Source organism: Heteronotia binoei, chromosome 7 (genome assembly GCF_032191835.1).
Source record: "Heteronotia binoei isolate CCM8104 ecotype False Entrance Well chromosome 7, APGP_CSIRO_Hbin_v1, whole genome shotgun sequence".
NCBI lineage: Eukaryota > Metazoa > Chordata > Lepidosauria > Squamata > Gekkonidae > Heteronotia > Heteronotia binoei.
Genome location: NC_083229.1, coordinates 86,625,713 through 86,650,077, shown reverse-complemented (window position 1 = coordinate 86,650,077; position 24,365 = coordinate 86,625,713). Strand labels below are relative to the sequence as shown.

The 24,365-nt window shown below is 39.5% G+C and overlaps 1 protein-coding gene across 18 annotated transcripts in view; it reads right to left on the bottom strand.

Annotated features, from left to right (window-relative positions):
* PTPRM (protein tyrosine phosphatase receptor type M) overlaps positions 1 to 24,365 on the bottom strand; it is a 792,664-nt gene that overhangs the window by 112,582 nt on the left and 655,717 nt on the right. For 10 of the 18 annotated variants that reach the window (XM_060243981.1, XM_060243979.1, XM_060243983.1 and 7 more), the window contains one exon: positions 20,675 to 20,862. In XM_060243981.1, the coding sequence (XP_060099964.1) occupies positions 20,675 to 20,862 (188 nt within the window). Of the gene's footprint in view, positions 1 to 20,674; positions 20,863 to 21,618; positions 21,631 to 24,365 lie in introns of all 18 variants that reach the window. The other 8 variants (XM_060243978.1, XM_060243982.1, XM_060243987.1 and 5 more) reach the window with 1 other exon arrangement.

Here is a 24,365-nt window from a genome sequence, read left to right as displayed (position 1 = left end):
TTGGGAAAACTATCAAAGCTGCTGTGGTCCCCTATCTACAAACTGAGTTTATATCCACCTGAAAGCAAAACCAAAACCCCCGATGAGACTAGTATTGAGAAATCCATATTACACCCACCCCTTGAGTTCCATAGCTGTGAGGTTAAATTTTAAAGGAAGGACTGAGGCTGAAGAGGGGCTGGGGTAACCATAAGCTGCATATAGAAACGATCCAGTGAGACCGCGAGGCGCGCTGATATACAAGGCATTTATTTGGTGATTTTTTCAACTTGGGGAAGCTGAATGCACACCCCACGGCACTCTTCCTCTAGTGTTAAGCCAAGGGATAGTCCATCTGTCTGGGTAACATGTGAAAAGTTCTTACTAGCTGCCCTTGAGGCCAAGCATGCCACTGCAGAAGGCGTGACACTTTCTTGTCTGTAAAGGCCCCAATATTACCTGTCCAAAGCCCACTTCTAGCCTTCAGTCAGTTGTTCTCTTACTTCCTTCAGCTGGGGCTTTTTATCCTTCTTTCCCTGACCATTACTAGTTCCTATTTCTCTGCTTCTGCCCTCCCCTCTCTCTCTTGCTTTGTTTTTTATTTAATTTTTTATTCCAGTATATGATTACATCGTACATTATTCTCCTTATAAACAATGTAGTAAAATCATCTTTCCACATAATTTCAAAAAGTATATCAGATTGCTATACACTGGATTAGTGGGTATAATTTCTTGCTCAGTAAAATCTGTAATAACAGGATACCATAGGTCTATAATATAATAAGGGTGAAACATTAAAGGTGGAATATGCCAGTTTCCTAAGAATATAATCTCAAATTTTTCTCCTCCAGTTATCTATTGATGGAATTTTACTGTTTTTCCAGTTAAAAGCCAGAAGCGTCTTAGCGATAGATAATAAGATTTAAATAATTTCTCTCTTTCTGTTTTCAATTTTAGTGTGTGACCAATTCTCTAACAAGATTACTTCTGGATCTAAAGGTAAGTTTATACACAGTATTTGATTTATATCAGGTATAACAGATTCCAGTATTTTTTGATAAAGGGACATGTCCACCAAGAGTGAATATATGTAGCAATTTGCCCACATTGCTTGACACAATTAGATGTTTGAGATCCAGTGCACACCTCTAGATTTGAACTGACTGCTGGCATTGCTAAAGAATTTCAGGAACAGTTTTGCAGAAGATCAAAGTACTGCATACTAAGATTAATCTGAAACAAAATAATACACTGTATACCAGGAGTGGCCAACGGTAGCTCTCCAGATGTTTTTTGCCTACAACTCCCATCAGCCCCAGCCAGCATGGCTAATGGCTGGGAATGATGGGAGTTGTGGGCAAAAAAAAATCTGGAGAGCTACCGTTGGCCACCCCTGTTGTATACTATTTGGTCAAGGCCAAGGATTTCATCCAACAAGGGTATACTTATGTAGAAGAATAACCCTGATCAAAAATACCAAATGGGTTGGTGGTGATTCTAAATCCAAAAAGGGTGAAAAGCACTCTCTGCAGATAACATTTACACATTAAAATAATTGATTAGCCCTGTCTCCACCTATATGCAGCTAGCAGACTGTGAGCACAGTGTGCACAGCGGTACACTTCATCCTTGGGAAGACACTTTCTCTAACATTCCTGATCTCAGAAGCAGAACATTTATATATATACTTTGTATATATACAAAATAATGAAGAGTTCACTATCCAGTTAAATACAACACAAGGAGGGACAACAAACATATAAAATGGCCCATGCCTATCCTGGAAATATTTATAGAAGTATCATAAAATTACAAATAAGTTCTTTAGAACAATGTCAGTCCAAAAGTAAAATCTAAGAACACAATCCACATTATATTATGCGGACTGAAAAATCTTAAGTCTTCATATGAAAAAGAAGCACAAGAAACAAATAAGGCATTCTTAGGAGAGATGGAATTGTCATTTGACTTGGAATTAAACCAGTTTAAATCTAGAAATTTCTTCACTATTGCCCCAAAGGAATACAGTTAGAAATATGGGGTGGAAATTGCTACTGCTTCCCATGCTATATTATATTTACATTTTTACACTTATTCCAATAAAATAATTTCCTCATAAAGCTTTGCAATTGTTTAAACATATCATATAAAATTACTTCATTAAAAAGTAAAGGTACCCTGTGCAAGCACTGAATTGTTACCAACCCATGGGGTGATGTCACATCATGACATTTTCTTGGCAGACTTTTATGGGGTGGTTTGCCCAGCCATCTACACTTCCCCCCCAGCAAGCTGGGTACTCATTTTACTGACCTCAGAAGGATGGAAGGCTGAGTCGACCTTGAGCCGGCCACCTGAACCCAGCTTCTCCCAGGATCAAACTCAGGTCATGAGCAGAGCTTGGACTGCAGTACTGCAGGTTATCATTCTGGCACTAAGGAGCTCCTTTTACTTCATTAATTTCTCCCTAATCAAATATTTTAGATGAAGTATGTTTTTTAAAAAAGTGTATTTAAAGTCCACCTTTCTCATGGGGATCCTAAATCAGGTCACACTTTATTTAGGACATTTAAAATTAATAAAATTTTCTCATTCTGATCACATGCATATGCATGAAGCAGCTTTATACAGAATAAGACGACTGGTCCATTGTGTCAGTTCTGTCTGCTTAGACTGTAGGAAGCTCTCCAGATCCCAAATAGTGGTCTTTCACATCAGCCATCACCTGATCCTTTTAGTCGGACATGCTGGGGGGATGGACCCTTTAATCTTCTCTGTACCAAGGAGATATATTACCACTGAGTCAAAATCCCTCCTCAATTAGCCTGGAAATCGAGGCTAATTGAGGGAAATCGAGATCACTGATTTATTTGCACACTTTTAACCCATGATTTTTTACTTATTGTGGACCTGTTTTTAAAGTCAAAACCAACAAAAAGCTATCCAATGCCACAAATATTTAAACCTAGGTTACTTAACCAATTGCCATGTGATCAGCAGACTAATCCAAAGGGTAGGATGGTGGTAGAAGGTGGCAACAACCCTATCTTTGAGAATAAAAACATAAGAGAAGCCATATTGGATCAGGCCAATGGCCCATCCAGTCCAACACTCTGCGTCACACAGCGGCAAAACAATAACAATAGACGCTATCAGGAGGTCCATCAGTGGGGCCAGGACACTAGAAGCCCTCCCACTGTGCCTCTCCAAGCACCAAGAATACAGAGCATCATTGCCTCAGACAGAGAGTTCCAACAATACTCTGTGGCTATTAGCCACTGATGGACCTCTGCTCCATATGTTTATCCAATCCCCTCTTGAAGCTGTCTATGCTTGCAGCCACCACCACTTCACGTGGCAGTGAATTCCATATGCTAATCATTCTTTGGGTGATGAAGTACTTCTTTTTATCAATTCTAACCCGCTTGCTCAGCAATTTCATTGAATGTCCATGAGTTCTTGCATTGTGAGAAAGGGAGAAAAGTACTTATTTTTCTATCTTCTCTATTGGAATGGATTGGTAATAATGAAGAGTAGGATTAAGAGAAATATAGCACACTATAGGTGATGAAAAAGGGATCTGAGGGGAAATAATATGCTAAAATCAAAGGACACTAGAGAAAATACAAGGAGTCAATGGTAGGTTAATAGAAAAGTATCCACTCAATTAGGATGCTCATGGGATGAGGGATGCTGAAGGAGGAGGGAGTGGCTGCCTGGCAAGGAGTGTGGGTAGTCAGGTTTGAAGCCTTTGCAGGCTAAAGAATCCCAAGCCTCCTGACTGTTCAGAAAACATTGCAAGAAGCCAGAGGGAGCTTTTCCCATCTGACCAAGCAGATAGGCTTCCTCATGGCTTAACCCTGCAGAAATGATGCAGTGACAAGGAGAGGAACTTAATGAGCTAGGACAAGGACTCAGGCAGGAAAAGCAACCATAGCACCTAGGTGTGAGCCGGTGGAGGTAATGGCTGGGCTACAGGGTGATGGCAACCTCTGGTACTGGCACTGTGTAGGAGCAAAGGGGTTAAAAGAGAGGCTGTACATTACTGGTGTGTTGACTTCTTGTCTTTGGCACCTCCCCAGGGGGATGAGATTCCTGGCCCTGTGGACCTCACAGTGTCACAGGACAAGCTAAAAATGTAAGTAACGAGACCATATTTCTTTCTGAAACTATATCTATTTTAAAAGCAATTTCTACAGAAACTATTTTCATTGACTCCTAACAGCTTCTTCCCCTTAAAATTCTAATATAGGACTTTTAAAAAAGGATTTTTTCCCAAAGGGAGACACACATTTTTAATCTGAAGAATTTAATAGAAAGAACAATTAAAATTCATATCTAGCAACCAATTCCTTGGCACAGTAGTTAAATGTAACCTAAAGCCATTTGTCTTCCAGATTTATGTCTAAGACAATGAGCATAGTTAGGTGATAAGATTTTATCATCCTCCTTTTGCAGAAAGAATCCCCTAGGTACAATATGCACATTTATGCTGTAATTAACGTAAAAAGGTACATTATTTGCGTTTTGTGTACCTAAAATTTAGATTTGGTCTCCAGCGATAGTGCTTTTCTTTCCTGAAATAAATGTACTTTTGGAAGGGCTGAATGGGTGCTTTCTCTGCAGTGTATTTGGCATTTTCACAAATAAATCCACTTTTTATTCTTTATAGGATATAATTAAAGCGTTGTTTCTGACTGTATCTTATATATTTTGCTGCAAGTCGGTGAACCTTGGAAGAACTCATAATAGTAGCAAGTCTATAATATAATGCAATGAAACTACACAAGCTCAATGAATACCAACTACTTTACGTTTTCAGAACCATCTCTGAGTGCAATGCATAAAGAAATTGAACATCCCACATATACAGTAATATATTTTTCCTGAGCAAGATGCACACCGTGATTCAATAACCTTTTCCAGATCCCCCTTTCCTCCTCTCCCCTCATCAGTTTCCACAAGATATAATTACACATCCCAATTGCACAACCCAAGAGATTGCAAGTATAAAATGGCACGAAGCTATTTAAAATGAGAGCTCCCAGCTCCCACAAATGGATATATTATTACCCAGAAGGGTGCAGATGTCAGGCTTATATATTATGTACTGTAGGCTTTTCATGCAGCATGGATAAACATTTTCAGAGGTTTACTACCTTTTCCCAATTCAGTTCTATAAAATACAAGTAAATGAGTATTCTGGATGAAAGAGAATATAAGAACTTGTTGCATCATAATTTAGGGCCATTTTAAACATTCAAGAGAATAAAGTGATAATGATTTTCCAAGCTACAAGTGGAGGAGTGCATGAGTGAGAAATAAAATGCCCTTGATGCACACAGATAATAAGCATATTGGGGAGAAGAATTTAATATTATCCCTGAAGGAGTATCCAAACATGCAACCCTGCATCTCAAAATTCAGGCCATGAAGCATATTCTGCTGAATACATAGAAGGACCTTTTGAGATGTTGGGTCTTCTGCTTTTCTGTCTTTTGGTTGAATGGCCTCTAACCATATATCTAATGCCAATCTACAAGGGGTGTCACACTGGGTAATGTTATGTGTAATTTATACAAATAACTAAAAGGAATATTAACTAGCCAAACAGAATACAAAGAATACTTACTCAGGGGAAAAAAAAGATGTTCCAATAGAAAATGTTGTTAGATTCTGCCTGGCTAGTGTCTGTGGGTCCTTCAGTGGTAGTCTAGGTCTGAAAGAGCACAATGTGCTTATAGCCCTACACCCCCACTGATTACTTGGCTGGCAGGGATCTTCAGGGTGGCTTGGGTGGGGTCACTTGATTGGTGTAGACCATGCACCAAGCCACAGCTGATCATCTGGCTGGTGGCCTTGTCCAATGCAGAGACAAAGACTGTCAGGGAAGGAGAGATTTCTTCTCTCCTTTAAGGCTTTGAAGGACCCCTGCTTGTATCTTCTGATCTCAAAGTTACTGCTTGTTATCTTCTAGTCTCAAACATTAAGTTACCATTCCGCAGTTTCAACTCCTACAGATTTTAGGTTGTCTGAATCTTAATAAACAGAATTCCCCAAGAAATGCTCCAGTTTAAGGATAACTGAAAAGGAGCTAATGCAGAAGGTAAACAATTTCTTAAGCAATCTGCGCACTGTTTAATGTGGTGAGGTATGAAGCAACGTCTCTGTTGTGTATCTTCCAATTTGCCCCATGACAGTTTTTCTGAATTATTAGGAATGAGATTCTCCTCCCACCCCCAATATTCTGCTCCTCTGACCCAAGCAGATCAGGACCACAGCAAAACAATAAGCAGCAAATCACTTTCAAGCCCAAATTCTAGAATGAAAATGAAACAAGAGAGATCAGAGAAGCACAAAAATATACTCAATATGTGTATTGTCTTCTTGATAGACCTAGTTTGTTTCAGAATATTCCAGTCCTCTGCCTTTGGAAGTTTCTGCAAATTCAGAAAAAGTCTGGCATATCATAAATCACAGAATGAGGATGGGGTTGAGGTAGCTTTGTTGCATGAAGTCTGCTAAGATGTTTGTATTAAAACCAGGGATGATTTTTAAATATTGGAGACAAGGAGTGCATCCTCTAAATAATGTGAAAAAAACAAATTAAAAAGACTACACCAGGGGTGGCCAAACTGTGGCTCAGGAGCCACATGTGGCTCTTTCACACATATTGTATGGCTCAGGATGGCACTGTCCTGTGGGCCAGCTTGGATAAGGCATTTTAAATTAAAGTTGCTTTCTTTCTACCTCTCCTCTCCCTCCCCATCTATTTGCTGTCCTTCCTTCCTTCCTTCCTTCCTTCCTTCCTTCCTTCCTTCCTTCCTTCCTTCCTTCCTTCCTTCCTTCCTTCCCATCTGTCCTCAAACATCTGATGTTCATGTCTTGTGGCTCTCAAACATCTGATGTCTATTTTATGTGGCTCTTAAATTTAGCAAGCTCATACCTTGAATAAATTTTGTTGGTCTTAAAAGTGCCACTAGACTCAAAGTCTGTTACACTACCAAATCATTCATGGTATTCCAGCTGATAGATGGACAAGTGAACAGAAGCTGACAATAGTCGCAGGGCAAGGGACTGTTGCTGCTTTTTGCAATTCAAAACAGTAGGCGAATTCTCCTGCACTACCTGTGCACCACAGGATTGGGCTCAACAACTAAGGAAATGGAATGGTTAAACATACACACTAAATATATAAGCACTGAAAAATGGCAAAATACAGGCATGTGAAAATTCTTAGCCGCAACGGGTGGGATGAGTACACCACTAATGTGATTCCACAGCAGACAGTTACAAAATAAAAGCAGGAATAGAGGCAAATCCTCAGTGGAAAAAATTATGCATTATTTGTTTATTTTATTTATTTATTTACTTTATTTATAGTACCCTTTTCCACTGAGACTCAAGGCAGATTACAGTGTGTAACTATGGTCAACAAGACAGACATACAATGAATAGTGCAATATGGTTTGGATTGTAGAAATATGAAAACAGATTTCTAAAACATCTCATTTGTGCAGTACCTGTGTTTAAAAGCTCTCCTGAATAATTCAGTTTTGCATAGTTTGTGACAAGCCAGGCTTCATCAGGCAGGCCATTCCATAAGAAGAAGAACTGCAGATTTATACCCTGCCCTTCTCTCTGAATCCGTGACTCAGAGTGGCTTACAATCTTCTATGTCTTCTCCCTCCACAACAGACACCCTGTGAGGTGGGTGGGGCTGAGATAATCTCTGTCAGAGCTATAGCTAACCCAAAGCCATTCCAGCAGGTGCAAGTGGAGGAGTGGGGAATTAAACCCGGTTCTCCCAGATAAGGGTCCATGCACTTAACTACTACACCAAACTGGCTCCCCTTGGGGCTACAGCAGAGAACACACATGTACAGGCAGTTGTTGGTCTTGCTCATGTTCAGAGTGGCACTTGAAGAGGGCCCTGACTGGACAAGTGGAACTGTTGTGGTGGAGGCATAGGGGATCCTCCAATTACGAGATTACAAAGCCATGAAGGTTTTGTGACAGCCAATACTTTGAATTGTATCCAGTAGCTGATGACTAGCCAATGCAGTGATTATAGAAGGGGAATAATATGGGTATTTTGCCAGGCTCCTGATAGTAACGGACCTGTGGTGTCCTTTGAGGGGAGACCTATATAGACTGCGTTACAGTGGTCTAGTCTCAATGTTACCTACCCGTACAGGTTGTGAACTCCTTAAAGATACTTGGAGGTCAATCTCTTACAGCAGTGTGCCCAGCTCGAGGGGCAGTTTCATGGCTCCACTCCCAAGTGGGCAAGGGATCCAGACAGAGGTTTGTGCCTCTAGTGGGACTACTAGATCATAGAATTGGAAAGGACCTCCAGGGTCACCTAGTTCAACCCCATGCACAATGCAGGAAACTCACAAACACCTCCCCCTAAATTCACAGGATCTTCATTGCTGTCAGATAGCCATCTAGCCTCTGTTTAAAAACCTCCAAGCCCACCACCTCCTGAGGAATCCTGTTCCACTGAGGAACTGCTCTAACGGTCAGGAAATTCACAGGATCTTCATTGCTGTCAGATGGCCATCTAGCCTCTGTTTAAAAACCTCCAAGCCCACCACCTCCCGAGGAATCCTGTTCCACTGAGGAACTGCTCTAACGGTCAGGAAGTTCTTCCTAATGTTTAGTCGGAAACTTATTTAATTTCAAGCCATTGGTTCTGGTCCTACCTTCTGGGGCCACAAAAAACAATTCCACACCATCCTCTATATGACAGCCCTTCAAGTACTTGAAGATGGTGATCATATCACCTCAGCTGCCTCCTCCCCAGGCTAAACATGCCCAGCTCCTTCAACCTTTCCTCAACGGACTTGGTCTCCAGACCCCTCACCATCTTCATTGCCCTCTTCTGGACCGTTCCAGCTTGTCTATATCCTTCTTAAAATGTGGTGCCCAAAACTGAACATAATACTCCAGTACTGCCACTTAGCTTGTCACTCCTAGTTCCCCCAGCATGAGGGGTCGGGATGGGTTCCATAGGCCAATAGGTGGGTTGCCCAATGCCTGGATCCAAGCCCTGTGCCGTGTCCAATCTCCTATGTGCTGTAATCAATAAAGCTGTGGCCTGTTTTATCCCATGCATGTTTTACATGCATTTTTTGTTATGTGTTCTGTTTTTCTTTTGATTCCTGGCACCTTTACCTGCCCTTAGGACCATAAACTCTATGGGGATATATAAGTTGGCACCGGGGCCAGCCCTGCCACTAGGCATCCTAGGTGACTGCATAGAGCCCCAGACTTCTAGGGGCACCAAATTGGATTCCCCCATGTGCCTCGATAATGTTATCAGTGCAAGGCAGGGTGCCATAAAATAGCTTTGCCTAGGGTGCGGTCCTGGTTGGCCCACTATTTTGAATCAATGATTCACATGAGACAGAGGGAGCTATAACAGTGACTAAACAGATCAACTGAAGCAATCTCTAATGCTTACAAGAACTGAGTAGGAAAAGCACTTACATATTCTTCCCACAGAAACAAAAAAATTCTGCCAAAGTAGCTGCCATTTTTCATGAAATCAGTAATTGAAGAAAATATGTAGAAACTAGTTCATTTTACTCGCCAATTAAACACAGTGCTCTGAACATCCCACTGTAAGTATTTTATTGCAAGCTGTTTATATAACAACAATTAGAGGAATATCTTTTCCCAAGCTTTATGCTAACAAAATTACATGCTTAAAATTAAGAAATGTGATTGGCATGGCTGGTTTTTCAAGATACTACTTTGTTATTAGAGTAGAGCTGCTTACTAATTTTCATTAGCATTTTCAGCAGCCACCTCCCTCTTCCACCTGTGCACCTGAACATGATTTTCTAGAAATTGCTTTGGCACTTTCCCTTCTACTGAAAGCACTGAACTTACTCTGAAGTTCTTTTGCCAAATAAAAACTCTGGACTCACAGTTACTAGAGAAGAGACTTTGTATTCCTAATACCAAGCATTCTTTAACATGACTTAAACATCAGGAGGAAGGAAGATAGCATGGTATAGCCTGGTCTTGTTAGATCTTGAAAAATCTAAGCCGGATTAGACCCAGAGGAAAACATGAAATGTCTGGGTTTTGCAAACTTTTGTAAACATTGTTTCATGTGCTGGTCAGCCAATGGAGAAACAGAGGCTTTGCTCTGTAGCTCCTATGTGATTGAGCAAGCCTGGCACATCAAGCTGTGATGCAGACGGAAACAAGAGAATGAGAAGGAAGCAGATGACAATTAGTTGCTCGCAGGCCTGATAGGAGCCCTACAGGGGCCAGAACCAGACCTTGGGCACATGTTTGACACTCCTGAGCTAAGGAACCAATTCTATACAGGGTTATTCAGGAAAAGTCCTATCTTATTCATTTACTCCCAGAAAAATGTGCCGCTGAAATCCTGTGGACACATTTTCCCAACTGCATAACAGAAGAATCCAGTAAGAGCTCCTTTATTTGACCTCCTGATCTTCTAGTCCACAGTATATCTTTCTGATGCAATTTTATTGTATATGTAATCCATTAAGCCTTATTTGGCTGGTGCATTTCATTGCACTGATTCCGGTCTCAGCTGGAAGATTGCAAGTGATAAAGCATCCAGTGCTAGTTCCCTTGATAGTCTCTTGCAGAAGTAAATCACCAGCACCACCACTATTTTATGCTCTATTTCTAATTTGGGTTTTTCCAAGGTTCAGCCATTTGTCCTCCTTATGTCCTCCTGTGCTAGATTAAGGAGTCCTCTAAACACCACACTTTCTCTACAACAGATTACTTATATTTTTAAAATGATCACAAGGCTTTCTGTTTGATGTACTAATCAGATGTCTCTTCTGCAAGGTTTATCCTGCATTAAAAAAATGCTGTTATGCTGTTAAAAAGATATAATCTAGAAATGGTTACATGATACAAACAACTTGTGAAGGGCCAGGCAGGGCAGCTGTTCCCTTTACATACCATGCTTGCTATGTAATTTTTTTTTTTTTAAAAACATTAATTATATCTCCTTCCCCCAATCAATTAGAAATCAAGGTTGATAAACATGAAAAGATAAAGCAGTAAATCCATTTGTCAGCAACAATAACTAAAGCCAAATTAGAGGCCAAATCAAGGCCACTGTGGATATCTGCAAAAACCAAGGAACTGACACATCAGAGACCCACAGCTTTCTGTAAGAACTAATCTTATATATGAGAGTTTGGGTTGCTGGTAAATAGAGGTCTCACAACAGACCTAGCTATTCAGGAGAAGGGCTTTTGGAAACTTCACAAAAACAATGTCCTTAAAACTTGAAAAGTGAGTTACTGCAATATAAAAGGGGTTATGTTATTACTACAAGTTTTACGATGAAGATATTATCAATTAATGATTAGTTATGTCACATAGATTAATTTGATGCAAACCTCATAATCAACAATTAACAACATTCCATACACCTTAATAATATTTATGTAGTATTTTATTTGTAAAATTTGTACTATTGGAGAATTTGAGTGATTAATCTTAAATATATGTATTTCAGAAAACCAGGCACAGGGGACACTGCTGTCTTGTACTGTATGCTGTACAACAGTATGAAGAGATAAGAGATCTTCGTGACACAAACTCATCTTAATAGTGTAGACATAAGCAATGTTAATAAGTGATGCCCAGCATTTGTACACCAAAATCAAATACTGGCTGGACACAGTACATCTGAAGGGAGATAAATATTTTAGAACATACAACATGCTTTGTGATGGTACTTGTCATATGTATGAGATAAACCTCCATACATTCTGCTATCATACTCTCAACTTCAAATTACTTTTTAAAAATCTGCTGCCTTTTCTTCATTTCTGTTGTTTTAAACCAGACATTAAGAAATGTTGATGCATTTTTTGCAGTCTTCATCAAAGGACACAATAATTATAATAGTTATGAACTGAAGCTCTAAAATATTTGACTATGTTACTGTTCTAGAGTTTATCAAACAACTTCCTTCGATCTGATCACTTTTTCATGACCTGTTTATTTGAGCATGTTGTGTTGCCTGTCCTCACCTTGACTGAACTTTTTCTGCCCATGGTTCTGATCCTGTCCTTGTGACTTGTCATTTTGCTTCTACATTGTTCACTGAGCACAGTTTGTAAACAAGGATATGAGCAAGAATAACAGCTCCCTGAAGCACAAGCACTGTGATAAATAAAGCTAAACAGATAGTCCAGGGAAGCCCACTCTCATCAGATCTCGGAAGATAAGCAGGGTTGGCCCAGGATAGTACATGGATAGGAGAACACCAATGAAGTCCCAGGTTGCTCCGCAGAGGCAGGCAATGGCAAACTTCCTCTGAATATCTTTTGCCTTGACAATCAGCTATGACTTGATGGCATTTTACACAAAGGCATGCTGTAGTGGATGTATGCTTATAGACAGTGCTGCTTGGGAGAGAGTAAGCTAGCTGAATAGACTGATTGGAGGATTGCAGCTAACTGTAGAAAAGAGTATGACAGTGAGTTGGTTGGAGAAGACAGTGGTGGCCTGTGAAACTCTGTACTGTAAGAGGTGTCTGAAAAGTGGAGTCTTTCAGGCCACCACTGTCTTCTCCAATGAACTCTCCAACTGCCTAACTTTCATACTCCCTTGAAATGATTTGAATTTATATATGAATGTTCCTTTAATTGTTGGTAAGTTGCAGTAGATAAGGGGGGTGAGAGGGGGGGAATTAGTGAGTGAGGTGATTGGTTGGTGACTGAGAGAGTATGGGTGGAGCTAAGAAGTATGTGTGGAGAGAGAGAGAAGTCATTCAGCAGTTAACTCTCAGAAGAGTGACAGCAATTAACTGTCAGCTGTGGTCAGTCAGCAATCTACAGAGTCTGAGAAGCAGTCTTCTGATTAGGATCCCATACTAGTGCTGTAAAAGGCATTAAGATTCTAGGGAAATGATGAAATGGAGCAGGAAAAGGGACACAGGGGTAATGAAGTAACCCCACATGTAGGTTCCCTGCTTCTAAGTGCACAATTGCAAAACATGAAAAGCTAAATCAGACCTCCTTGTAATCAGATATTATGCAATTTTACTATACTTTTACTAATTTTACTAATATCCAATTTAAGTATACTTTATTGTTTTCAGTTGCTTGAGTACACAGACCTAAGCAATGCTAATAGTCTAATAAAACTGAAGCTACAGTTTCCATCCCTCCCCCAATTTTATATTCATGGCAGTGGCAGCATCAGTTGGGAATAACCTCTAACATAGTGTATAGTGTCATATTCACATTAGAAGAAAATCACTTTCTTTATTCAGTTAACATCTATTCTTTCTAGCAAGAGGCAAAGCTTCAAGAAGCCAGTGGATTTAGCAGCCACATCTGCCTTTTAACAACATAATTCCCCAACAACTGAGCTGCCAAAATGTAAGAGCTAAATGGCACACCAGCAGAAAGCTCACTTACAGCTAGGCTGCACAGGGAATAGCAAGACATGTGCAAGCGTTGCAGCTATGACATCAAGTAGTGGATCTCATGAGATGCACAGCAATCCTCCAATACTTGGCATAAAATAGCAAATCAAACCAATGAAGGAGCGTAAGCAACCTTAAGAAAAAATTATTTGTAATGTGCTCCCTGATTTTCTATTCAGTGTAAATGTAACAAAAGAGAAAAATGTGCCCTGGAAATGCTCTAGTTGTGTAAGACACTGCAGCTTCTTGTTACAGTCTGATTTTTAAAACTGGTAAAGGCTGCTAACACGCTTACCAGTATCCAGAAAGATAAGATACATGGAACTAATTACTTAAAACAATCTTAAGAACAAACTTTCACTTTTTAAACTACAATTTAAATGATTTGGCTTGAAAGTGCTATCTTGTATCTTCATTCTACAGAATATATAATAGAGTATCTGAGCTATTCTCCAGTGTAATGAAGGATGTTGTGGAGCTATGTAAATAAGAGGGAAGAACAAAACCCACAAGAACACCTAGCTTTACAGCCTCGCTGTCACACTTTCTTCAGTTCCATTCATCTCACTTTGCTTTCCTGAGGCCATTACGGCTTGATCCTCTTGTCCTATTGTGGGTCATGTCCTGGGTTTGGGGAGCAAGATTTCTATGCGCATCTCTAAAATGAGCTCAAGAAAAGTGACTGCTGCAACCTGTGAAATCAAAGGTCTTAGTTGAAACCATCATTTGGGGCATTTTTAAAATTGAATTCCTACAAATATTTCCTTTGTAATACACAGATAATCTATCATCTGTTGCTCATTAAATCCATTAGAGATTGCTCGAAACAATATACAAAGCAATGATCTGTTAACAATGTTGCATTAGTTATTATGATATGGAGAGCTGGTTCCAAAAACCTAGTAAAGCTGGAGTAACTTGGACACATTCAGATTTAAGACCTATTTATGTGACCATCTAGGCATGCAATAAATCTGGAGCAGCCTGTGGTCATTCCCTCCCAACCAGCCGCTAATCAGCCATGTTAATCTACTGCCAGGGGAATGATTCCATTATTATCATGGACTGCAGACTTCAGTTCTGTGGGTGTATGCAAAAGCTCTGGATGGTGGAAATGTTGAACTGTTTTGTCAGAGGCCGGGAGCCATATGACATGTTTTCTAAGCACTTATCTTGCAACTACCAAACACAGGATTGTCAAATTTCTTCTGAAAGGACTCCTGGTTGGTACCTTTAACTGGTGTGAGACTAGGAATGGGCATGAACTGGGAAAATGGTAATTCATTTCATGGTTGGTTTCCTGCCAAATCAGTAGTTTGTTTTGTTTCATGTTTTTCCTAATTTCCCGATTGATTAATGGTTTTTTAGATTCAGGAAGGGATAGAATACTCCCTGAGTGGGCTAGACAGCTTCCCCTGGGGGTTAAAATTCCTTTAACCACAGAGGAGAAATTAGCAACATCTTCCCAGCTGGGAGAAGTGTTTGCTGCCCCACAATGTGGGGTGAAAAATAAATTCCTGTTAAGCAACAGGAGCTGAGACCACCTTTGTCTGCAGCAGACTGCAATGTATGTACCCAGCTGAGTCAGGGTGGCGCTATAAGTAGGATCTGCTCCTACTGCTCCTAACCCTATGAAGCAGAATAGTAGCTCTGTGATTGGCTCTCAGACCTGCCAATGAAGCTCAGGACAACTGCTATGGGTGTTTCCATGACTCCAAGAAGTCCACCTCCAGTGTTGCCTGGGAACTGATTGCCTCAATTGGCTATTTTATGCACGAATCATGATTCATGCTTCGTTTTGTGCCCATCCCTATGTGAGACAAGTACATATTCAGGCTAAAATTCTTCCCCCACCCCCATTCTGGACATGTTGAATTGCTTCCTGTCTGACAGCTGCTAAAGGAATAGGAGCCCTTTCAGAAAACTAGTAAACCTAACCACCACTACCACCACTTCTCATATGAATGAGAGTTTAGTCACATTTAAGTCTTTTCTCCTACATATCCACATACGTAACCAAACAGCTGAAATAATCACAACTTACAGACTTGCATGTACTTCAGTGCTAATACAGAATCTGAGATCAATCAAACACTAACTGATCAAAAGCATGCACACAGTGATTGTGAATGACAACTTTTGTCTAACAGCATAAGAACTGCCTGACTCAAACCAAAGGTCTATCTAGTTAAGCAATCTTTCTTAGTAATTGGCCAGCCAGATGATCATAACTAGGACATGCTGGAGCCATCTATAAGGAACTCCCCTGCCCCCCCCCCCCCCCGAATTTGTGATTGGGGTGAAATCTTTTCATTATTTATTTACACAAATATTCAGGAGTGGACTGAAAATGACAATGGCCCTGAAGCAGATCAAGATGAGTGGCTCCTGCTGTGCTACAAAACAGCACTGCACGGCCACTGAGCTCAGTGGAGCTGACAATGGGTTAATCACTGAACCTTTCCACTAACTAGAAGCAGTGCAGGAGGAGACAGTTCCTGGACTGTGATGAATCGTCAAGGAGTCTGGGTCAAGTGACCCCTGAGACTTGGGCAGAATTGCTGGGGCTTGAGTCTGACTGCTCCTGAAAACCAGTGGTCCTCTAGGGCAGTGATCCACTGAGAAATTTCCCTACAAGTTGAATGGCCAGTCCACCCCAACAAATATCTGAATGTGTTGGCAGACCTGAGGAAAACAACAAAGGGATGCCTGTGAAGGCAATATGGGAAATACTCCTAATTTGGATACAAGGACAGCTCCTCATGCCCTGGTTATGGTACAGATCCCTCCAGCACCAAATGTGCTGGAGTTTATATTAAGCCATGAATTTCAATAAGAATAGCTGCTGTGCTTGTTCCAGTGAAAGAGATGCAAGAACAGAGAATCATACAGCTAAGATGCCTTGACTGGATAAAAAAAAAAAAGCTTTCTATTTGTAAAGAGCTAAGCAGGAGAGGTCAAGGTAAGATCCTTTCATAAAATCAAAATGCAGCGGGGAGGGCAGAACCTTTGCCTCTACTCAGAAACCACCATGAACATGAGATGTACAAGCCATCTTTTGTGCTCCACAGTAGAGGGCAGTGAGGAAATGCTAATGACTGAGCCAGCAAGATACGAGGGAATTCTGTTGGCTTAGAATGAGAAGAGTGTAGCTTGTTTCCCTCTCAGCTAACAATAGGAGATGCTAGAGGATGACACTGGCTACTCCTTCCTAAAGATTCATCATGGTGTAGGGGACATAATGGCATATACTCTTGGGGAATAAATCATCACCCAAACAGTCATTTTATTTGGCTGCCCCTTTGCTCAGGACAGATAATTTGGAACACTTATTTCCTTGGATACCAGTCTCTGCCATTCTCTGTGAATTTTCATGGACTGAAGTATTTGTAAATAGATTTATTTCACTTATACCCAACTTTTCTCCCTAATGGGGACCCAAAATGATTTGCAATATTCTCCCCTTTTCCATTTTATCATCACAACAACCTGTGAAGTAGGCTAGGCTGAATGTTTGTGTGACTGGACCTCGGCAGAGAAGGCATTCAAATCTGGGTCTCCCATATCCTATCTCAGTACTCTAATTATGGCTCAGATCTTAATTTTCCAAAACTGAGGGTTCTCTGTATGATTTCTATTTAGTAATTATTTTAATTTCCCTGAAAAACAAATCAATCCTTTTAAATAGGAAATGTGAAAAAAATTAAGTTGCAGGGGTTAAAAACAAATTATTCTAAAAAGATAAGCTTAGACTCATAGATTTGGAAGGGACTTCCAGGATCATCTAATCCAACCCCCTGCACAATGCAGGAACTTCTTGAATATTTTACCCCTCCCACATACATACCCAGTGAGCCCTGCTCCATTCCCAGAAGATGGCATCCCTTGCCAAATTGGCCTGGAGAAAAATTGCTGACTGACCCCAAAGTGGCAATCAGCATATCCCTGGGTGTATAAGAAAGGGCCACAAGAACTAGCACAGGAGGACATAAGGAGGACAACCCTTCCCATCCACCTTCTCATGATCTGCCCAAATAATAGAATCAGTATTGCTGTCATATGGTTATCTAGCCTCTGCTTAAAAACCTCCAAGGAAGGAGAGCCCACCACCTCCTGAGAAGGCCTGTTCCACTGTGGAACTGCTCTGTCAGGAAGTTCTTACATAACATATTTTCCAACAGTAATAAAATACATCACTATGATTTCAGGTCTTTTAAGACAAACATATCATAAAGAAACATTAAAAATATTAACTATTAAATTAAACTTACTTCTGCTACTAAACTACCCTAATATGATCTAATGTGTGCTGTCCAGCCAAGGATAATGTTTTGGTTATAAAAAAGGCAATAGACTGAGCTACATAATTATGTACAGACAACACATACAAAATATAAAAGTCACATTTATAATTAATAATAAATATTGTAATTATAGGATCATTTGCATAATTTAGAAGTAAATAAATGGATGTTTAATGGCTTTAAGGAGAATAATAAAATATAAAGGAAGCTATGTTTCTTTTGGAAACCAATAAAATTAATGACCGTTATCTGTATGAACAGAAGACACTGCTGCATTCTGGTGTGCATTAATGGCAGCATTTTTATAGCTGAGGTAAAACAATGCTGAAAAGTTAGCAATTTTTAAAGTAAATCTATGACACCTGAAGAAAGGATTATTATGTAGGACCAAAATTCCATGATACATTTCAAAAATTAACACATCAGGCAAACTACATTTATTTTGAAATATTCACATGGCCTTATCATGTTAATTGTTATACTGAATTTATTCATTAAAGTTATAATTGAAGGAGAATTCTGTAAATGTTTATATACTGTGGGGTTGAAAAACTGTTCTAAAGACACATACATAAAACATACTGCAGAGTCTAGAGTCCAAACAAAAAGGAAGCCCTGCATCATCATCATCATCATCATCATCATCATCATCATCATCATCATCATCATCATCATCATCATCATCATATTACAGAACCATTGGCTGTGACTTGACATCTACTACTTCCTGGTCTTTGTTAAGAGGCCTCCCAAAAATGCATACAAGAGAACCTGACTATCAGCAGCTGATTAGTAGTTCACCTTATCTGGGTGTTGAGATAACTTCTTATATGATCATAATGAAAGGGAAGAAGGAATCATTTACAGATGGAGAAAAGTAACATTACAGAGAAGGTGATTAGCTACTTTTTATAGCTTTTTATATGGGGAAGCACTCAAACACTACTTCAGTCACCTGCAATCTGAAGCTGTACCAGTTGTAAGAGGCTGCACAATGTGATTTCTATGCATCTATACATGGGCACCCAGAGTCTATTTTTTATTATTTAAAAGATTTGCTTTCCATCTCTTAGTCAAATTGTGAGAAAATATACAACAAACAGTAAAAATCCATACAATAAAACATCAACTGATTACAATTAAACCACCATTTCTGCATTCCATGCCAAACCCTAATCTAAATATAGTTTAAGCTACACAAGCCTGTTCTCTCAGGGAGAACACAATCCCATAAACCACTTATTGACTCCTTAATTCTGGCTGTCAATACTGTCAATCAACAACACTTCAGACTGTCTGGACTGCGTCATCTTTCTAGATTTGAAATGTAGAAATGCTTTCATATGTTATGCAACTGGTATCCTACAAATACCAAGGCAGAGAAGCAAACAAATCAAGACATAAATATCTTTTCTTTATCCAGTGGCATTTTACACAACACAAAGCTCAACACTTTGGGACATGTTATCAAAATTCTTTTTCCTTATAGGCTTTGTTTAAGGTTGTACCCTAAGAAAAATCAAATTTAAGAGGCCTTACATTTGGAGCTATTAAAGTGCATACCTGCTCACCAACTAACTTATGTCACTTGTTTGGTACAGAAGTGCTAGAAGCATTTTTTTTTCCAGGCTCCAAATCATAATTTTATAGCACTGAACATTCACCTCCCATTGCACTAGTAAATGCAGCTAGCCATTAAAAATCCTAGAGTTAAAGGCAATGAAAAAGAACAGGAGGTTTGGGAATATTGTTTATTTAGGAATAGCTCTCTTGTTCATTGTGGAAAGAACAAGTGAACAGATGGCCATAGACCTGAATGATCTCAAAGATACTGCATTGAGCTTGTTGTAGTGTTCTGTAATGTGCATACATGTATACATAAATATACCACAGTAACAAAGGAATGGTGGTAGAGGAAAGTGCCATCAAGTTGCAGCTGACTCATAGTGGCCCCGTACGGTTTTCAAGGCAAGAGACATTCAGAGGCAGTTTGCCATTGCCTGCGTCTGTGTAGTGACCTTGGACTTCTGTGGTGGCTTCACATGCAAATACTGACTATGGCCAACCCTGCTTTGCTTCCAAGAACTGATGAGCTGTGTTTACCATCCAGGTCAGGGCATCATATAGAAATAACTGTTTAGTAAATCAATGTACATGAAAATGAAGGACCAAAAACTGGACAGTCTATAAGTTGGCTATATTTTTTAAACTTTATCCTTATTAACATTGTTTAAAAAAAAAAAAAAACCAGGATAAAAGCAATTTCTGGATCAGACCAGTAGTCCATGTAATCTAGTATCCCAGGGGTGGCCAACAGTAGCTCTCCGGATGTTTTTTGCCTACAACTCCCATCAGCTCCAGACATTGGCCATGCTGGCTGGGGCTGATGGGAGTTGTAGGCAAAAAACATCTGGAGAGCTACCGTTGGCCACCCCTGTAGTATCCTGTTTCATAAGGGCCAACCAGACACAGCTGGTACAAGTAGGGTACAAAGACTAAAGCTTTCTCCAACATTAGGGCTACTCCTCTCAACATGGTCATTGTAATGAATAGCCACTGATGGTCACATGAGTTGTGTGAGTGGAAAGAGAAGTTTGGAGAAGTTATATTACTGCATTAAAACTGTGTTCTATGTCAGTTCTCATGTTTTTCTATATTAATGGACCCAAGAATTTTATAGAGAGATTTGTAGTTCCTGGTTATACAGAATTTTCCTACAGTGAAAACTTCTTGAAACAAATCTTTGTAACGTAAAGAGCTGGGTTTTCTTGCTCAAAATAGCAGATTAGCATTGCTCTATGGTTAACAAAGCATCTGTATTTTCTCACAGACTAACTGAAGGCAATTTAAAGCCCAGGCATTGTCAGGGGTGCAAAGAAGGGAGGAAATTGGGAACACTTAAGCCATATGAATAAGATTTGAGGTTGAACTTTACTCACCTCATATTCTTCCTTAAATCCATAGCCTTCTGCACATTTCATCTGTGTGATATGCTGCAGCAAATCAGCAACGCGGATAGCTGGATGGAGCTGTCCAGTCTGGTATGGCACATCTGCAGCCTCTCGCTTCTTATATGTATGTGACTGGACCAAGCTGCTTGTGTCACTGCCCATCGTATGGGTTTCATCTAGGAAAAGAACACTGAATAATGTACCAGGTGATTCTCAGTTCTTTCACAAAAGTGTATGCTTTGACGAGGATGGACATTGACCCTATCTATCTACAAGGGCTAAACCATAACAAAAGCAAACTCTACTAAGTAACATATTCAGAGAATAGCAAGATCTATTAGAAAGAGGAAAAATCTATTGGTTTACAATGAAGAAGCATTGCATAATACATACTGTATACTTTTTTTAACTGATTGGTTTAAACCTACTGCTCAATTCAACAATTTAAAATTTTAGGTATTTAGTCCTAAGTTGTACAGAAGTTTCAGGATGAAACTTCATCAAGTCCCAGTAAAATAAAAAAGGACTTGAGTGTTCCCTGTATTAGTAAACTTTTTATTATCTCTTTCATGGTGATTCAGGGCATATGTTAGAGAGAGCAAAATGTTTAAAAAATGCATAAAATGTTATGGATTATTAAGCCAGGAATAAAATGGAAAATGTAGATTGGATGCAACACTAGGAACGAAAATACACAAGGATAAATACAAGGGATAATTTGATTGGGGTCAAACCTTTGGTTGAATTTAGCATGCTGCAGTATCAAATACACAATATAACATGGGCCATCATAAAAGGCATGAAATGTTATATGTCAACTGACATGCAAGCCAACACACAACATCACCCCACTGGGTTGATCCGAACTAGTATGAAGCAAACAATTTCCCACCCCCTCCACACCTTTTCAATGGGGCAAATGGGCAACTTACCATTTATTGGCACTTTTAAGAAGATACATATCAGGAGGAAAAGAGGAGGAGGAGAAAAAGGAAACAGGCCATAAGCAACAGTACTACAGTAATAATTACAGGTATTTTATGCTTATAATCTGAGTGTCTAAAGTTTGGTTACCTACAAGAGCAACCAAATATTGTTAAAATTAAAGGGCAGGGTTGAGTAACCAATATTTTCTTTTCTCAAATTGGAAGTAATTTTTACCTTAATAACGTAAGAAAAATAAAAGATCTTAGCGTTGAATATCCTAATTTTTCTTCTTTACATTAAAAATCAAAGTATTTTTATATCTGCTAGAAAGCTGTTTAATTTAAACTGCAATAAAGGGTATTTTCACATGGCTACTGTTTGCAAGTGGATTTTGCTATTCTTATACAGTAAAAACCCAGTTGCAAAGTGCATTATTTAGTGTGTATGAACACACCCAAAGTCTACCATCTTTCAAAACCAGATGATGACTCACAAACCCTTAAAAAGCATACCTCATCTAATACTATCCCACTGAAGAAAATGGGACAAAAGATCATGGGTTGGATCCAGCTGAATAGTTTACAGAAGCTGCTGGTAGAGCAAATCTTTCCTTGCCTTCCCTTTCCATAAGCAGCCTGCTATTTGTCTCAGAATTCCTCTCTGAAGACTGGGAGAGCCTCACAAACAAAATGGGGCATGGCAACAATAACGGGAACAAGTAATACTGCACCCATGAACAGTTTTATCTGATTCTCCTTCATTACTGCAGCACCCTATCCAGTGGTATATTTTGTCTGTGAAGCTCTCCCAATCTTCAGAGAAAAGTTTTGGGACAAACAGCAGGCTGCCTGGGGAAGATTGTATTCAGACTACTGTGAACTCTTCTTCTGGATCCAACCCAAGGACTGCAGCATAATGGTGAACTTAAAGCACCATTTCTACAGCAGAATCTCATTTTGTTTAAAAGCTAGATTTGAGTTCAGTAGCACCTTCGAGACCAACCAGATTTTGGGGGCATATACTTTCGAGAGTCAAAGCTCCTTTCACTCTTGAAATTTACTCCTAAAATGTCATTGGTTTCTAAGGTACTACTGGAGTCTAACTGAGCTCTTCTACTGCAGGCCAGCATTGTTATCCTCTGAAACTAACATTTGTGAAAAGAATCCATGTAATTTTTACATTTGTACATATTCTTATAAATACAATTCAATGTGATAAAGCAGAAACACAGGCATATTAAATATTCTATTGAAAAGTGCCTTTATGTGATTTACTACAGGATTATCCTGATTTTTCTTTTTATGATAAAATGTATAACTCATTGTAATATTAGAGTTTAAACAAATTGTACAGGGTATCTGCCTTTAGTGCCATAGTTACATCCTAGCATTATCTTATTGTTTGAGATGTGGCTTTGAGGGAATGGGTTTCTTTGTATCCTGTGCAGTAATTAACTGGTGAAACAAGTATTCTGATTGGACTATAACAGCATGGCTAAACTTTAGATTTGCCATATGAAAAGCAGCTAGGCTAGCTGATGGACTTTTATTTCTAACTAACCTCCTCAATTAATCTCTATTAGAAATTGAGGATCAAGACACCCAATGATGAAGCCTTCTGGTCAGTACCATATTTTTCAGAATGGTAATTATTTCTAGTCCTCTTCAATAGTCAGAACTCAGCCTTCAGAATTAATATTTCAGAATAACAGTCTGACCACTTTCTCAACTTCAGGAGTACCTGTTGCCAGGTTTTAGTCTCAGCATTTAAACGGAACACTGTGCAACATCCCTAGACAGGGCTTTTTTTCTGGGGGAATGTGGCAGAATGGAGTTCTTAAACTTTTTTATGGAAACAAAATTCTCAAAAAATGTTTAAAAGTTCATGAGGGGCACCCATGTGTTTCTTCTTTATTTCCCTCTTGAGAGTTCCTGCACCTCTTTTACCAGAAAAAAACCCTGCTTAGAGTTATAATGTGATCCCAATAGTCATGGCAATTCTGAAGAATACTAGGAAATCTGGAAGCTGGAGCTTCACCTCAGTCATAGCTTTTTGATGAATGTTTAAAGCTTCATGTGGAAAAAAGTGATTGGGGGGAGGTGCAGATGAAAATGATGGGCAAGAAGGGTAAAGTATCCTTCCAGGCCAAAATTTTCCAGCTAAAATTGCTGCTTTCTCACATTAAAAGACGGCCTGTGTTTGCCATCAGTGTTCTAATTCCATCCTAAGACTTTTGTTTTTGTTGTCTGTGACAGGAAATGTTTGTGCAGCCATGGTGAAGTCTTGTCCTTCATGTAGAACTGCTGTTTCACAGGAAAACCCCTGAGTGTGCATATTAGTGCATGTCTCAGAGCCTAGGTAAAGTTCAGGTGACAATAAAAACATTAATGGATTAACATATTGATTTGTTACATGGTATAAGAAAGGGGCAGTTTAAAGATCTTACTCCTCACATTTTGTTTAGTATGTGATAATATTTAGATCCCAACATCTCATTCTATAAAAAGTGCTTTGTGAATATACCCCAGGTTGAATCTTATTCACATATATTGCCACTCCTAAAAATATTGGCACTCTTCACAAATGCTGTAATCCTCACACTTTTCTGCCAGCTTCATCCCATTATCACACGATGGGGTTTGTGCTGGCACAGTGCTTGAAGCATACCTGGATCACAGCCCCAAAACTGTATAAAGGAAATACCACTAAAGTCACTGACATGAAATGATTTCAGCCCAGTGGAGTTGCCCTC